The 17,265-nt window shown below is 37.4% G+C and overlaps 2 protein-coding genes across 2 annotated transcripts; both read left to right on the top strand.

Annotated features, from left to right (window-relative positions):
• The first annotated feature begins 7,943 nt into the window (after positions 1-7,943).
• Positions 7,944-10,405, top strand: LOC115209928 (complement factor H). Its single transcript, XM_029778535.2, has one exon. It carries the CDS (start codon positions 8,115-8,117, stop codon positions 9,600-9,602), a length of 1,488 nt encoding a protein of 495 aa, XP_029634395.1. The 5' UTR covers positions 7,944-8,114; the 3' UTR covers positions 9,603-10,405.
• A 3,450-nt stretch (positions 10,406-13,855) lies between these two features.
• On the top strand, positions 13,856-16,895 carry LOC115209379 (CUB and sushi domain-containing protein 3-like). Its single transcript, XM_029777760.2, has one exon. The coding sequence runs from the start codon at positions 14,611-14,613 to the stop codon at positions 16,093-16,095; it is 1,485 nt and encodes a 494-aa protein (XP_029633620.1). The 5' UTR covers positions 13,856-14,610; the 3' UTR covers positions 16,096-16,895.
• The last annotated feature ends 370 nt before the right edge of the window (positions 16,896-17,265 follow it).

A 17,265-nucleotide genomic window follows, 5' to 3' on the forward strand; every position in this document is an offset into this window, starting at 1 on the left:
ACACTTTCAACTTGATGCCTATTATTATTGGAGCAATAGGATAAATGTCAACCCACCTAGAGCAAAGTATGGCTCTCTTGGGGAGAGAATGCAAATTCTTAATTCATACACTACAAATGATTATGATATCTGTTTGAGACTATAAAAATCTGCAAACCCTTTATAAGATTTAAAGGATGACAGTAAAATCAAGATACTTTCCTTCACAACCTTGCTGTCAAGTTGGTGGCCAGTCAAAACTTACTCTAAATTAAAAAGAGAAAGAGAAGACATACATACATACATACACACACACACATGTATTTATGTATGTAAGTATGTATGCATGTCATTGTTTAGTTTTATTTCAAGACTTCTTGCCAATAGAGAAAGAGCCGATTTCTAATCTAGATTCAAGGCTCCTTCATCATAATTTTGACTTGAACAACAGGGCATTTTTGTTTGTTTGTATGTATGTATATATGTATATGTGCAGATTTGTATGTTTTGCTTTATGTATTCTCCTGCATATAGTTGCATAACTAGACATGCTCATATATATATTTAGATGATAAACTTCTGGAAAGTTTTTACAGATTTTTATAGTTCGAGTGATGGACTAGGTCTGTAGTCTTCAGATTAGCTTTCTCCTTTCTGGTTTTGAGAAGCCTAATTTCTCAAGTTTGGTATTTAGGCAGTGTGCTACATATCCCAGGGCCACAATGCTTACAGGTATAAACCTGAACTTGTAATCTGGATAGAGTAACTGCAGATTTCTCAATAGTTCAGCATAGGTATTCTCTTTTTCACTGATGTATGTATGTATATATCATATAAGTTTATACATGTATTGTTTACATTAATAGAGTATAGAAATTTCCATCCACAAGTTATCATCATCATCATCATCATCATCATTATATTTATACTAAGCTGTAAGGAGTTCTGCATATATAACCATCCCACAGGATTATGCTGGCGATGAGAAAAGCAAGTGGAGGCTAACAACAAGAAGCACAGGATTTTTTGTGAGCATATTCTGAGGCATTTGCCTAAAACAAATTAAATGATGTGGGTGATATCATCAGTGTTAACTCCACAAAGTCTGCATTTGTTATCACATTTTGTTATTTTTCTGTGTCTCTGTCCCTTTTGTGCATCAGATCTTTGCTTGCTATTTCCTGTTCCTAGATGGCAACACACACCATTCAAACGAGAGTTGATGATGGAATGCTTTGATTATCAATGTTATTGTTATCCTGGAGCTTTCTCCTAACATATTCATGTATTGTCTTCTCTTTATATACACTCATCCTTTCATTTGAGGATACATTGCAGTAGAGTTAGGCAACTTCTTTGGGCATGTATTCAAGGTTATCAGACAAAGAATGTTACTGGAGGAACTGCTTTCCAAGTCTCATGATGGAGTTTGATTCTTGGTAGTTAAGAAATGTTGCTGAAGGGATAGGATATCAAATTCAAAGTCAGTCTGGATCAATGTTTAAGCCTCTACTCTTTATTCTCTTTTACTCTTTTACTTGTTTCAGTCATTTGACTGCGGCCATGCTGGAGCACTGCCTTTTAGTCGAGTAAATCGACCTCAGGACTTATTCTTTGTAAGCCCAGTACTTATTCTATCAGTCTCTTTTGCTGAACTGCTAAGTTACAGGGACGTAAACACACCACCATCGGTTGTCAAGCAATGCTAGGGGGACAAACACAGACACGCAAACACACACACATGCATATATATATATATATACATACATATATACGACGGGCTTCTTCCAGTTTCCGTCTACCAAATCCACTCACAAGGCTTTGGTCGGCCCGAGGCTATAGTAGAAGACACTTGCCCAAGGTGCCATGCAGTGGGAATGAACCCGGAACCATGTGGTTGGTAAGCAAGCTACTTACCACACAGCCACTCCTGCGCCTATATAGCCACTCCTGCGCCTACCTCTTGTTTTCATTTTAGGTAGAGGTTTTCTCATCAATGGCTTGGATCTTACCAAGCATCCAATCAAGTAGTCCAAATGTTGGTATGAATACTGGTTCTGCAAATACATTGTGGGCCATCGTTTTATTAATGCAAAGAGTTCTCAGGGCCATATTTTCCTTATTTGGCTGTAATATTCTTAAGAGATATGTGTCTTGTTATAAGTAACCCTCGTAAAATATGTTTTCCTCTTCTACTAGGTACTTGCAAGATTCCTCATCAGATATAGGAAAAACTTTATTTACAATTGATGGATATTTGTCCTCATCTTGTTTGTTGTTAACACAACGTTTTTGGCTGATATACTCTCCAACCTTCATCAGGTGTCTTGGGGAAATTTCGAACCTGGGTTCTCATTCCTAAAGTATTTTTCGATGTTGTTATTATTGTTATTATTATTGGCTTAGTGGTTAAGAGTGCGGGCTACTAACCCCAAGATTCCGAGTTCGATTCCAGGCAGTGTCCTTAATAATAATAATAATGATAATAATAAAAATAATAATAATAATAATAATGATAATAATAACAACATCAAAAAATACCTTAGGAACGAGAACTCAGGTTTGAAATTTCCCCAAGACACCTGATGAAGGCTGGAGGGTATATCCGCTGAAACATTGTGTTCAAAACAAACAAGATGAGGACAAATATCTGTCAATTGTAAATAATGTACGTAATTCCTCACCTCTTAAATATAAAACTGTATACGAAAAACAGTTAAACTATTTATGGAGATGCTGGTAGTCTGGTTTTCTGTTTTCTCTCTTTTCACAACCACATAGCAACATTTATCCTGATCAAACTCCAACCCTATATCATTTTGAGAATCGCATGTATGTATGTATGTATGTATGTATGTATGTATGTATGTATGTATGTATGTATGCATGTATGTGTGTGTATGCATGCATGTCATTATTCGGTTTTATTTCAACATTTCTTGTCAATAAAGAGCTGGTTTCTAACCTAGATCCAAGGCTCCTTCGTTGGGATTTCAACATCAACAATAGAGTGTTTTTGTATGTATGTATGTATGTATGTATGTATGTATGTATGTACGTATGTATGTATGTATGCATGCATGCATATATGTATGTGTGCAAATTGGTATGCTTTGTTTTATGTATGTATTCTCATGCATATAGTTGCATATTTAGACATGTTCATATATATTTAAATGAAAAACTTCTGAAAAGTTCTAAATATTTTTACAGTTCTAGTAATGGATTGGAACTGTAAGTCTTCAAATTAGCTTTCTCCCTTCGGGTTTTGAGAAGCTTAATTTCTCAAGATTGGTATTTAGGCAGTGTGTTACATATCCCAGGGTCCTAATAATTATAGGTACAAACCTGAACTTGTAATCTGGATTTAGTAACTGCAGATTTCTAAATAGTTCAGTGTAGGTATTCTCTTTTTCACAGATCTTCAGTTTTATGTTAATGTCAGCTGGACAGCTAATTTCCATAACTGTGCACAGTTTCTCTTCTCTATCCCAAATCATTATATCAGGTCTGTTGTGCTTACATTTTATTGAGGTCTCCACCAGTACTCCTTTTTATTATGAGTGGCTATGGCTTCTACCATATTGTGGATTCTTATTTGTTTGACCTGAAGGTTATCTTTCTGACGGAATTTATTATAAAGAGTCCCAGCTACAGCATCATGCCTCATATGTAGATAATACTGTGATGACATTTTCAGGCAACTGATGTGGGTGATATCTTCAGTGATAACTCCACAAAGCCTGCATCAGTTGTCACATTTTACTGCTTTTCCTGCATCTCTAGCCCTTTTGTGTATCAGGTATTTGGTTGATATTTCCTGTTCTTGGATTGCAAAAACATACCCTTCAGAGTGGGAGGTAGTAATCTGGCTATTGGTACATAATACACTGCTTTGATGATCAATGTTACTACTATCTCAGAGCTTTCTACTAACATATCCATATGTAGTCTTCTACCCATATAGTCACATCCTTTCATCTGATGATATGTTGCGGTAGAGTTGTGCGACTTCTTTGGGCATGTATTTTTAGGTTATCAGACCAGGAATGTTGCTCAAGGAGTCGCCTTCCAAGTCTTATGATGTAATCAGTCTCATGTATGCAAACTCAGTCAAGAGATGCACTTCAAGACTTGGCGGTTAAAAGATGTTGCCGAAGGGATATGATACGACATTCAAAGGCATTTTGGATCCATGTAAAGCCTCTACTACCTTGTTTTCGTTTTAGGTAGAGGCGGTCTACGTCTCTGTCTATGTGGAAATTATGTGTGTGTGTATGTATGTATGTATGTCATTATTCAGCTTTATTTCAAGATTTCTTGCCAAAGAGAAAGAGCCAGTTTCTAACCTAAATCAGGCTCCTTTATTGGAATTTCAACAATATCAACGGGGATTTTGTATGTATGTATGTATGTATGTATGTATGTATGTATGTATGTATGTACGTACGTACGTACGTATATATGTGGTGGGGAGATCTAACCATGTTTGAAAAGCCGCATGAAAGCGATGTTTATTACCGTTTAACTATTATCTCGTGCTACTCTGATTTTACTTTCCTTGTTCTTATTTTATCAATTTGCCTCTTCCCTGTAATATTCTCATAATAAATTCTATCACGTGTTTAACATCAGCCGTAACTGTTTTTGTCTTGAACAGGGATGAATGCTCTTTGCAAAGACGAACTATTCAAGGGAAATAACTTTCTGTTCTCATTTAGTTATCTACCTTTATCCGTAGCGGTTATGATATACATCTCTACCTTATGGTGTCTTTACATCTTTCATCTTTCTATTTGTTTTAGTCATTGGACTGCGACCATACTGGGGCATTGCCTTGAAGGTTTATAGTCCCACGAATCGGCCCCCATACTTATTTTTTAAAGCGTAGTTCATATGCTTTCATGTCTCTTATGCCGAATCGCGCCAAGTTACTGGGGCATACTACTCCTAGCACACACGCGCGCGCACACACACACACAGACACACACACACGCGCGCACGCACGCTCACACACACATACACACACACGTATATATTCTTTTACTCTTTTACTCGCTTCAGTCATTTGACTGCGGCCTTTCTGGAGCACCACCTGAAAGGGTTTTAGTCGAAGAAATCGATCTCAGGGCTTATTCTTTGTAAACTTTGTACTTATTCTATCAATCTCTGTTGCCGAACAGCTAAGTTACAGGGACATAATATAAACACACACACACACAAATCCAAAGAATGGAACAAGAACGCAACAGGTGACAATAAAACATCCGGACAGATAGACAATACAAAGATGGAAAGGAAAAACAACAAACTGATGGACAGGAAAAGATAAGGACGGGTCATTCGCAGCCTTCTCTCATCAGTCAAGTTTCCAGATTATCCTTACAGTTTCGGCTGGTTATACTTGAGACTGTTCAAATCTGGCTGACCCTAAAAATCTAAGCTAAGAGCATTACATTTTTGGGGAGAAAGCAAGCAAATTTGTACAACAACAAAGACAAAGAATGAAGAACATGTTACACAATTACAAATACAAACACCAAGAAAATAACAACAGGTATCTTTCAACTAATAAGGACGAATCAAGTTGAGCTGGCATGTGTATTATAAAAGCCTTGAGGCAGGCACATAGGAGAACATAAGAGATAAAAGTAATGAGACAGGAATATAACAGATGCTTCGAGACCGGCAATCGAACCAAGATATAAAGATCATGCTTGGCCGAGCATCAGTTATGTGGAAGGAAAGGAGAGAAGTAGGGGCAAAGGGATTGAAGAATTAGGGGAAGATCAAGAAAGAGAGGAAATAAAAAAAAGACATAGAGATAGGTACAAGAGAAATAAACGAGGAGGGAAAGTGGGGAGATTAAAGAAAAAGAAGGTCAAGAAATGTGAGCAAGAAAAGAAGTAAGAAAGAAAAAAGTATGAGGAGGACTAAAAGAAAGAGTAAAAGAGTCGTACAGAATTTAGATACATACTTACTTACAAGGTGAGCAAAAGTGTACGTATGCCACTATATCTCTATATATAAACGGCAAAATGTCTGTGTGTGTCCTTTATACAAATCCACAATTTTTCAGTTAGAGGGCTTGCACTTTCTATGGTCATTCAAAACCTTTGTAGAAGAAGGAACGAAGGCAGCCGAGAAGGCGGAGGACTCCTCAAAGAAGGGCCGCAAGAGGAAGAAGATGCGGAACCAAGGGTGCTCACCGAAGGATCCTAGGGATGAGGGAGGGGAGGCGAATCTCCCGGTTGCGGAGGAGACGCACCTTCCCTCAGTTGAGAAGAAAAAAAGAGGAAGAGGAAGAGAAACAGGACATTGCCGGCAGTCAGTGACATAGCACCGGAATGTCCCGGAACCCTGCCGGTAGGGGTTGCGCCACCGGCAGGGGAAGAGACACCGTTGGGGGGAATTGAGCCGCCAACGGTAGAATTGACTACCTCGAACCTGGAGGAAGACGAACTTGGTCTTCTACAGAGGCGGAGAGGTGGAAAAGGTGGTGGAAAAGCACGGTAAGGGAGTACCTTTAACCTTCAGACAGGATCCCGAATGGCCTCCGCAGATAGCTGTGGAGGTCATAACGTTGCCCGTTACGCATAGGCTGCAGGGACTCAATGAGGAATATCGCTTGTGGCCGGGCGACGCCGACTCGGATGCCGCCTTAGTCTTGAATGAGGCGTGGGTGATGGAGGAGTATACGAGCACAAGCGATGTTGGGGAGGAATAGTGACAAGAGGTTGAAATGCGTCAGTGTTATAATGTTTATTGTATAATGTTTGATGTTTATTGTGTTATTGTGTTTAAGAGTCTTAACGCCCCAATTTTTAAATGGACCATTAGTCCAATAATTGTAAAACTGAAGTAAGAGGTTCAATACCTTGTTTTGTCTTTTTCCTGTGAAAAAAAAAAAAATTTGGAGAAGCAAAAAATCGGCAGGCGTTTTTTGTCTTCTCCCTTTAATATCATCCTTTTCATCATTCACCTTATCAGTGCTTTTGTCCAGCCCGCAAGCTACTCTGTGTCATGCCTTTATGGCAAAATTTTTGAAGTAAAGTAGCTTGCTTACTAACAACATGGTTCCGGATTCAGTCCCACTGCGTGGCACCTTGGGCAAGTGTCTTCTACTATAGCCTCGGGCCGATCAAAGCCTTGGGAGTGGATTTGGTAGACGGAAACCGAAAGAAACTCGTCGTATATATGTATATATGTATATATATATATATGTGTGTGTATATGTTTGTGTGTCTGTGTTTGTCCCCGCAACATCGCTTGACAACCGATGGTGTTGTGTTTACGTCCCCGTAACTTAGCGGTTCGGCAAAAGAGACCGATAGAGTAAGTACTAGGCTTCCAAAGAATAAGTCCTGGGATCGATTTGCCCGACTAAAGGCGGTGCTCTAGCATGGCCACAGTCAAATGACTGAAACAAGTAAACGAGAGTAAATAGAGTAAAGAGTAGAATGAACAAATTAAGTTGCTTCAGAGGGGCTGCTCCGAACAAGGGGCCCTGAAGCTTAAGCTTCATTAGTTTATGGTAGTTTTATGGTTACTGCCTGACCCACAGATATATTTCCTCTCTACCTACGCTTCTACCGTTATTCCTATGAACTTAACCCGTTAGAACTACCTGGTCATGTACCACTTCCACTCAGACGATCTCTAGTCTCTCATTAATCCGCATTAACTAAACCAGAACCACTAAATATTGTTTAATATAATGGTTTCTCATTTAGGCACAAGATCAATAATTTTGAGGGGATTCCGATGTTCTAATGGTAATATAACTCGTAAAACATATGTAAATTAGTTTGTACAAATAGGGTGCGCACTAACATTTGTACAAATAGGTTTTCTATAACATAAGCCAGACTATAACGTTAAACAGTCTCGGTCGAAATCTCGTCCACTACTTTTATTCATACACCCTATTCTCCCTCTAACTAAAAAATGTCTCAATTCAAATTAAAACTGAACGAAATTGTTTTCTAGGAAATAATTGTGGATTGGAGGAGAGGAAGGTTAGCGAGCGTATAAAAGGCGCACTAAAGTATACATTGAAATTAAAACGAGCAAGCAGCTACACTTTAAAAATCATAATCCTTTTCATGAAAGAAAAAGTTCATTGAAACAGAGAGATGATATCCAGAACATTTTTTTTCCTTTTCTTAATTATATTAACAGTGAAAAGTGAAAATAATACGTTTGGAAATGTTATGAAAACGATTGTGTCGGAATACAGTAATTCGACGTCAACTGACAACAACTATGCTGCGTGGTTTTTTGAACAAATGATAAAGCTTCTAAACTGCGGTCCTTTACCGAAATTAAACAACAGTCAAATACAATATACTTTGAAATGGGAAGAGGAAAAAATACACCTGCAACAAAAGTGCAACCGCTATTATGAAGCAAGCGTAGAGAATACAGCCGATATTATTTGTTGGAATGGTAAATGGATGTATGAAGATAGAAAATGTAAGTTAATAACTTGCCCGATTTTTCCTAAACCTGCAAACAGTTTCATGATAAATGTTGCATACACATATAACTCTGTTATTCGCTTTTCCTGTGTTTCTGATTATATTTTGCGAGGAAACAATACAATACGTTGTCAAGAAAATAAACAGTGGTCGTCTCTACCACCAATCTGTGAAATTGTTAAATGTCTCCCACCGAACCCACCCAAACATGGCAAGGTAAACAATACAAATGAAGTTGAAATTAACGAAACAATTCACTACAGTTGCTTAAAACCTTATAATCTGAAAGGTGAATCTGTATTAACTTGTCTTCAAGGCGGTAGCTGGAGCTTTCCGGCACCTGTCTGCATTTTGAAATGTGTTGTACCTGAAATTGCTGGCAGAGTTGTGACTATTTCTGAAGGTACAATTTTAAAACCAAGAACCTTAATCAATCAAGGAGAGAAAGTGTTATATTCGTGCAAACGATCCTTCATTCCTGTCGCATTTGGAGTCGTTCAATGCTTGTCAGGTAAATGGTATCCAGACATACTTTGCAGAAAAACGTGCAAAATTGAGAAACTACATGGATTAAATTATATTTTGTCACATAATTTTTCAGTTATTGAATATAGCTGTTCAGCAGGAGAAACATTGTTGGGAGATTCTAAAAGGACCTGTTTAGAAAATGGAACGTGGAGTGGAAAACTTCCACAGTGTGTAAAGTACTGTCAATTGTTACCCGTGTTTGGCATATACAGCTACCGAAATTCAGACACTTTGCAATATCTTCCATTTGGCAGCACAGTCTTAGAAAATACGAATATTATGTATTCATGTGAACTTCCTTATGTGAAGAGCTCAAGTAAGAATGTGATGTGTCGTAATGGCATTTTGACCCCCAAACCACGCTGTTCATTTAGAGATATTCAGTTGATAAATTCTGAAGTCAGTTTTACTCATTTATCGTCAAACTATTATGTTTGTAAAACAAAATACACTTGCGAATTTTTTGGTTACAGACGGAAATCATGCAACTATAATAAGTGTCAATATTATGCAAACGCTCGATGTGTCCAACTAGGCTTTAACAATGCAACATCAGAAATGTATATTAGTGCAAAGACTACTAATTGTTGTGCTATGCAATGTTATGATGATTAATGTACATAAAATTTATGTTTGTTCTTGCTTGCAATCTTTACATTCAGTTATGACATCGCATAACATTCAGTTATGACAACGTAATGGAAGTCGTTGTACTTACGCATATGTGCTTGTTCCTGACATTTATCGTAATATATATAATTGGAAACAGACGTAAAATTTAAATTCGCCTTATAAACCGGCCTTTCAGTCAAAATGTACACATCAGTAAACTGAGAAGACATTTTTAACAACTTAAAATTGCATTCGTTGTGGCACTCAAGTATCACGGGGATCTTTGATACTAATTTCTATTTATCACGTCCCAGGAGGGTATGTTTTCAAGAGAAAGTATTTGAACTTGACCGTCAATTCCAAGATCAGTGTAGTATAATTCATATGAGTTTTATATTTGTTATTGGCGCTCTCTTTGCCACTTCCCCTCTCTCATTGCTGAGTGCTTTCATGTGTTTACACAAATAGATTATTATAATATTATTTGGCCCCGTGCCGACAAAAATGACGGCTAACTGGGTAATTTTTCAGAGTAACACCTGCACGATTTACGCAAAGAAAAAAAAAAAGAAAACTCGGATTTTTTTGCTTGGAATCAAGTACACTGTCCTCCTAATATGCTGCAAATCCCTTATTTTGGTTCGAGAATAGTTTGTTTAATAAAATGGAGATTATGATTTTGAAAAAAAAAAAATTCCTTTTCCAGTATTTGATTTCTTTATTTTTAAAATTTCTTTTGTTTTTATTTAACTTTCCTTCAAAAGATTTTCTGCTTCATGTACTAAACAAGCAAGATTGTGATTGAGAAATAAAAATCCAAATTTTAATATTTTGATTTTATTCTTTCCTTCTCTAATTTTGATAGTTTTTTTTTCTTTCTGACTATTGTTTCGGAAACGTTTCCCAGACTCACTCCTTCAAACAGATTTAGACGTAAAATATTACGGTTATGCGAAAATAGAATTTTTACAAATTCAGCAGCTTCATCGGATTTGGTGTATTTTAAAACATAGCTGCTCACAAATACATGCGTGCGCACATGTAATCGTGTGTGTGTGTGCACGAGTGTGTACATACATACATACATACATACATATATATATATATATATATATATATATATATGTTTCTATATCCAAATTGAAGGAGTAGAGCAGGTAGTATCCTGGCTACATATGTTTCTTATCTAGCAGATCCTCTGATATAACAATAACGAGGGGTACGCAACTATCTACGCATCTGGCTGATGAGACCTTAATTATATAATGGTTACATTGACGATACGGAATTTCGAGTTAGGTCGCTGAAGATAAAATTTGAAACTTTCAAATTTGTTTCTTCCTGCGAGTTAACTTGGGATTCTATATCGACAATGTGACCTTTACCCAATTAAGGTACCTTCACCCTAATAAATAGGTAGCTGAGTACCCGTCGTTGAGTAACTATCATAACAGGATCTGAAGAAATATATGTAGCTTGGATTTTACACACACACACACATATACTCACTCAGTCGAAGCACTTGATTTTTTTTTACCGTACGACTTCCATCATCCCACTACCAAGTTGGCCATCACCCCATCCTTTCTCATTCAGATGTTGCGACGGAGAAAGGCACAAACTTCCATTACCCACTACCAAGTTTGCCATCACCCTTTCCTTCCTTATTCATCTATAAACCCCTCCCTTTCTCATTCATATGTTGTGATGGAGAAATACACATCAGCTTATCGAACCTCGATATGAGAAAAGCCAACAACCTTCGACGGCAACAAATAATTATCGTTCCTGTTGATCCAGAACGTTGTTTTAATACCTACCATGGACTGCTCGAAGCTTATAAACTTTCTACACGGATCTCGTGTACACACACACGCACGCACACACACACACACACACACACGCACACACGCACGCACGCACGCACGCACGCTCGCACTACGCGCGCACATATCAAAACAGAAGTGTGGCAAAAATTTCTTGATATAATTTATTTTCACACGTTAAAAATTGTACATGTAGTATAAACATGAAAAGAAATAACCTGTTACAAAATTTTTAGACAGAGGATCAAATAATCCAAAATTTACATTTGGTTGAAGCGCTTTGTATATAGTTAGTTATTAATCAAGATTCGTATAGATAACTGGGATATATATCTCTCTATATTAGAATTCTGAAATGCGAAAAGTTAGTTTGTCTGGTTTTGGCATTGAGAACGGGTTAAAGGCCACTAGATCCCGTCGGATTGACTCCAAAATTTACAGGGACATGTAAAATGAGGTGAGGATGCGAGTGGGCTAGGTCAGGAATCCCCATCTTAAAAGGTGTCGTTGCTAGGGCCAAAAACGCACTTTGACAAGTCTACTCTCATTCTTTTATGTATCTGTCTTACTCCATCACTCACTCTCTTTCCTCCCTTCCTTTCACGTTCTATGTATAACGACGTTTCACAGCGTCTACCTCCCTTCCCTTCCCTTCACTTTGTCTTTATAACGTCGTTTCACAGCGTCATATATCTCCCCCTCCCCGCCTTCGACAACGCTTTCACACTCTCTCTCTTTACGTCTGTCTGCATTCATAGAGAGAGAATTTTCATCGCCACCACCACCACACAATCATGAGAACAAATATTATGAATCAGATATTTATTGGGTTAATTTATATATGTGTGTGTGTTCTATATATAAATATGTATATATAATGTATATATACAAAGTGTATATATCTGTGTATATATATATATATATATAATTGGTATACATTTATATATATACCACACTCTTACCCGCGCGTAGATCGGGTCACCTTAAGCTAGTATGTATATATTATTTTGTTTCAGTCATTTGACTGTGGCGATGGTGGAGCACCGCCTTTAGTCGAACAAATCGACCCTAGGACTTATTCTTTGTAGCCCAAGTATTTAATCTATAGGGCTCAAGTGAGCGAACTGCTAAGTTACGGGGATGTAAACACACCAATATCGGTTGTCAAGCGATTTGGGGGACAAACACAGATATATGACTGCACGCACGGGCACACGCACGACGGGCTTCTTTCAGTTTTCATCTATTAAATCCAGCCACAAGGCTTTGGTTGGTTCGGGGCTGTAGAAGAAGACACTTGCTCAACGTGCCGCGCAGTGTGACTGAACTTGGAACCATATAGTTGGGAAGCAAGCTTCTTATCACACAGCAACGCCTGTATACACACACACACACACACACACACACACACACACACACACACACCACACACACACACACACACACAAACAAAACCGAAATAACGTACACAAGGCTTGCGTGTGCTGTTGGTTCGTGAGTCGGCTGCAGTTTAGGTGTAAGAAAATATATTCTCAATGCGGCTGTTGTTAAAAACACCTTTTACTCTTTTACTTGTTTCAGTTTTTTGACTGCGGCTATGCTGGAGCACCGCCTTTAGTCGAGCAAATCGACCCCAGGACATATTCTTTGTAAGCCTGGTACTTATTCTATCGGTCTCTTTTGCCGAACCGCTAAGTTCCGGGGACGTAAACACACCAGCATTTTGTTGTCAAGCGATGTTGGAGGTCAGACACACACACACACATACGCACACACACACACAGACATAGATACGACGGTCTTCTTTCAATTTCCGTCTACCAAACCCACTCACAAGGCTTTGATCAGCTCGAGGCTATAGTAGAAGAGACTTGCTCAAGGTGTCACGCAGTGGGACTGACGGCTGGTAAGCAAGCTACTTACCACACAGCCGCTCCTGCAAGTAATTCCCAAGCAAGCAAGATAACACACATCATGTCCCTTCTCGGAGTGATAGACATCGATGTTGCGTCATTGTTGTAACTTTTCAATGCCGCGTACCGAACGAGACTTGCTGCAAGCTAAATCGCCGACTATTACTATATGCTAGAAACTCGTCGTATATATGTATATATGTATATATATATATGTGTGTGTGTATATGTTTGTGTGTCTGTGTTTGTCCCCGCAACATCGCTTGACAACCGATGGTGTAGTGTTTACGTCCCCGTAACTTAGCAGTTCGGCAAAAGAGACCGACAGAGTAAGTACTAGGCTTCCAAAGAATAAGTCCTGGGATCGATTTGCCCGACTAAAGGCGGTGCTCTAGCATGGCCACAGTCAAATGACTGAAACAAGTAAACGAGAGTAAATAGAGTAAAGAGTAGAATGAACAAATTAAGTTGCTTCAGAGGGGCTGCTCCGAACAAGGGGCCCTGAAGCTTAAGCTTCATTAGTTTATGGTAGTTTTATGGTTACTGCCTGACCCACAGATATATTTCCTCTCTACCTACGCTTCTACCGTTATTCCTATGAACTTAACCCGTTAGAACTACCTGGTCATGTACCACTTCCACTCAGACGATCTCTAGTCTCTCATTAATCCGCATTAACTAAACCAGAACCACTAAATATTGTTTAATATAATGGTTTCTCATTTAGGCACAAGATCAATAATTTTGAGGGGATAGCGATGAGTCGGTTGCATTGACCACAGTATTTATATGGTATTTTATTCTGTCGACCCCGAAAGGATGACAGGCAAAAATGATCTTGGCGTGATTTGAATTCAGAACGTATAAAGACAGAACAATTACTATAAGGAATTTATTCCGATGTTCTAATGGTAATATAACTCGTAAAACATATGTAAATTAGTTTGTACAAATAGGGTGCGCACTAACATTTGTACAAATAGGTTTTCTATAACATAAGCCAGACTATAACGTTAAACAGTCTCGGTCGAAATCTCGTCCACTACTTTTATTCATACACCCTATTCTCCCTCTAACTAAAAAATGTCTCAATTCCAAATTAAAACTGAACGAAATTGTTTTCTAGGAAATAATTGTGGATTGGAGGAGAGGAAGGTTAGCGAGCGTATAAAAGGCGCACTAAAGTATACATTGAAATTAAAACGAGCAAGCAGCTACACTTTAAAAATCATAATCCTTTTCATGAAAGAAAAAGTTCATTGAAACAGAGAGATGATATCCAGAACATTTTTTTTCCTTTTCTTAATTATATTAACAGTGAAAAGTGAAAATAATACGTTTGGAAATGTTATGAAAACGATTGTGTCGGAATACAGTAATTCGACGTCAACTGACAACAACTATGCTGCGTGGTTTTTTGAACAAATGATAAAGCTTCTAAACTGCGGTCCTTTACCGAAATTAAACAACAGTCAAATACAATATACTTTGAAATGGGAAGAGGAAAAAATACACCTGCAACAAAGGTGCAACCGCTATTATGAAGCAAGCGTAGAGAATACAGCCGATATTATTTGTTGGAATGGTAAATGGATGTATGAAGATAGAAAATGTAAGTTAATAACTTGCCCGATTTTTCCTAAACCTGCAAACAGTTTCATGATAAATGTTGCATACACATATAACTCTGTTATTCGCTTTTCCTGTGTTTCTGATTATATTTTGCGAGGAAACAATACAATACGTTGTCAAGAAAATAAACAGTGGTCGTCTCTACCACCAATCTGTGAAATTGTTAAATGTCTCCCACCGCATCCACCCAAACATGGCAAGGTAAACAATACAAATGAAGTTGAAATTAACGAAACAATTCACTACAGTTGCTTAAAACCTTATAATCTGAAAGGTGAATCTGTATTAACTTGTCTTCAAGGCGGTAGCTGGAGCTTTCCGGCACCTGTCTGCATTTTGAAATGTGTTGTACCTGAAATTGCTGGCAGAGTTGTGACTATTTCTGAAGGTACAATTTTAAAACCAAGAACCTTAATCAACCAAGGAGAGAAAGTGTTATATTCGTGCAAACGATCCTTCATTCCTGTCGCATTTGGTGTCGTTCAATGCTTGTTAGGTAAATGGTATCCAGACATACTTTGCAGAAAAACGTGCAAAATTGAGAAACTACATGGATTAAATTATATTTTGTCACATAATTTTTCAGTTATTGAATATAGCTGTTCAGCAGGAGAAACATTGTTGGGAGATTCTAAAAGGACCTGTTTAGAAAATGGAACGTGGAGTGGAAAACTTCCACAGTGTGTAAAGTACTGTCAATTGTTACCCGTGTTTGGCATATACAGCTACCGAAATTCAGACACTTTGCAATATCTTCCATTTGGCAGCACAGTCTTAGAAAATACGAATATTATGTATTCATGTGAACTTCCTTATGTGAAGAGCTCAAGTAAGAATGTGATGTGTCGTAATGGCATTTTGACCCCCAAACCACGCTGTTCATTTAGAGATATTCAGTTGATAAATTCTGAAGTCAGTTTTACTCATTTATCGTCAAACTATTATGTTTGTAAAACAAAATACACTTGCGAATTTTTTGGTTACAGACGGAAATCATGCAACTATAATAAGTGTCAATATTATGCAAACGCTCGATGTGTCCAACTAGGCTTTAACAATGCAACATCAGAAATGTATATTAGTGCAAATACTACTAATTGTTGTGCTATGCAATGTTATGATTAATGTACATAAAATTTATGTTTGTTCTTGCTTGCAATCTTTACATTCAGTTATGACATCGCATAACATTCAGTTATGACAACGTAATGGAAGTCGTTGTACTTACGCATATGTGCTTGTTCCTGACATTTATCGTAATATATATAATTGGAAACAGACGTAAAATTTAAATTCGCCTTATAAACCGGCCTTTCAGTCAAAATGTACACATCAGTAAACTGAGAAGACATTTTTAACAACTTAAAATTGCATTCGTTGTGGCACTCAAATATCACGGGGATCTTTGGTACTAATTTCTATTTATCATATCCCAGGATGGTATGTTTTCAAGAGAAAGTATTTGAACTTGACCGTCAATTCCAAGATCAGTGTAGTATAATTCATATGAGTTTTATATTTGTTATTGGCGCTCTCTTTGCCACTTCCCCTCTCTCATTGCTGAGTGCTTTCATGTGTTTACACAAATAGATTATTATAATATTATTTGGCCCCGTGCCGACAAAAATGACGGCTAACTGGGTAATTTTTCAGAGTAACACCTGCACAATTTTCGCAAAGAAAAAAAAAAAAACTCGGATTTTTTTGCTTGGAATCAAGTACACTGTCCTCCTAATATGCTGCAAATCCCTTATTTTGGTTCGAGAATAGTTTGTTTAATAAAATGGAGATTATGATTTTGAAAAAAAAAAAATTCCTTTTCCAGTATTTGATTTCTTTATTTTTAAAATTTCTTTTGTTTTTATTTAACTTTCCTTCAAAAGATTTTCTGCTTCATGTACTAAACAAGCAAGATTGTGATTGAGAAATAAAAATCCAAATTTTAATATTTTGATTTTATTGTTTCCTTCTCTAATTTTGATAGTTTTTTTTTCTTTCTGACTATTGTTTTGGAAACGTTTCCCAGACTCACTCCTTCAAACAGATTTAGACGTAAAATATTACGGTTATGCGAAAATAGAATTTTTACAAATTCAGCAGCTTCATCGGATTTGGTGTATTTTAAAACATAGCTGCTCACAAATACATGCGTGCGCACATGTAATCGTGTGTGTGTGTGCACGAGTGTGTACATACATACATACATACATACATACATATATATATATATATATAATATATATATATATGTTTCTATATCCAAATTGAAGGAGTAGAGCAGGTAGTATCCTGGCT

This window comes from Octopus sinensis, linkage group LG3 (genome assembly GCF_006345805.1).
Source record: "Octopus sinensis linkage group LG3, ASM634580v1, whole genome shotgun sequence".
Lineage (NCBI taxonomy): Eukaryota > Metazoa > Mollusca > Cephalopoda > Octopoda > Octopodidae > Octopus > Octopus sinensis.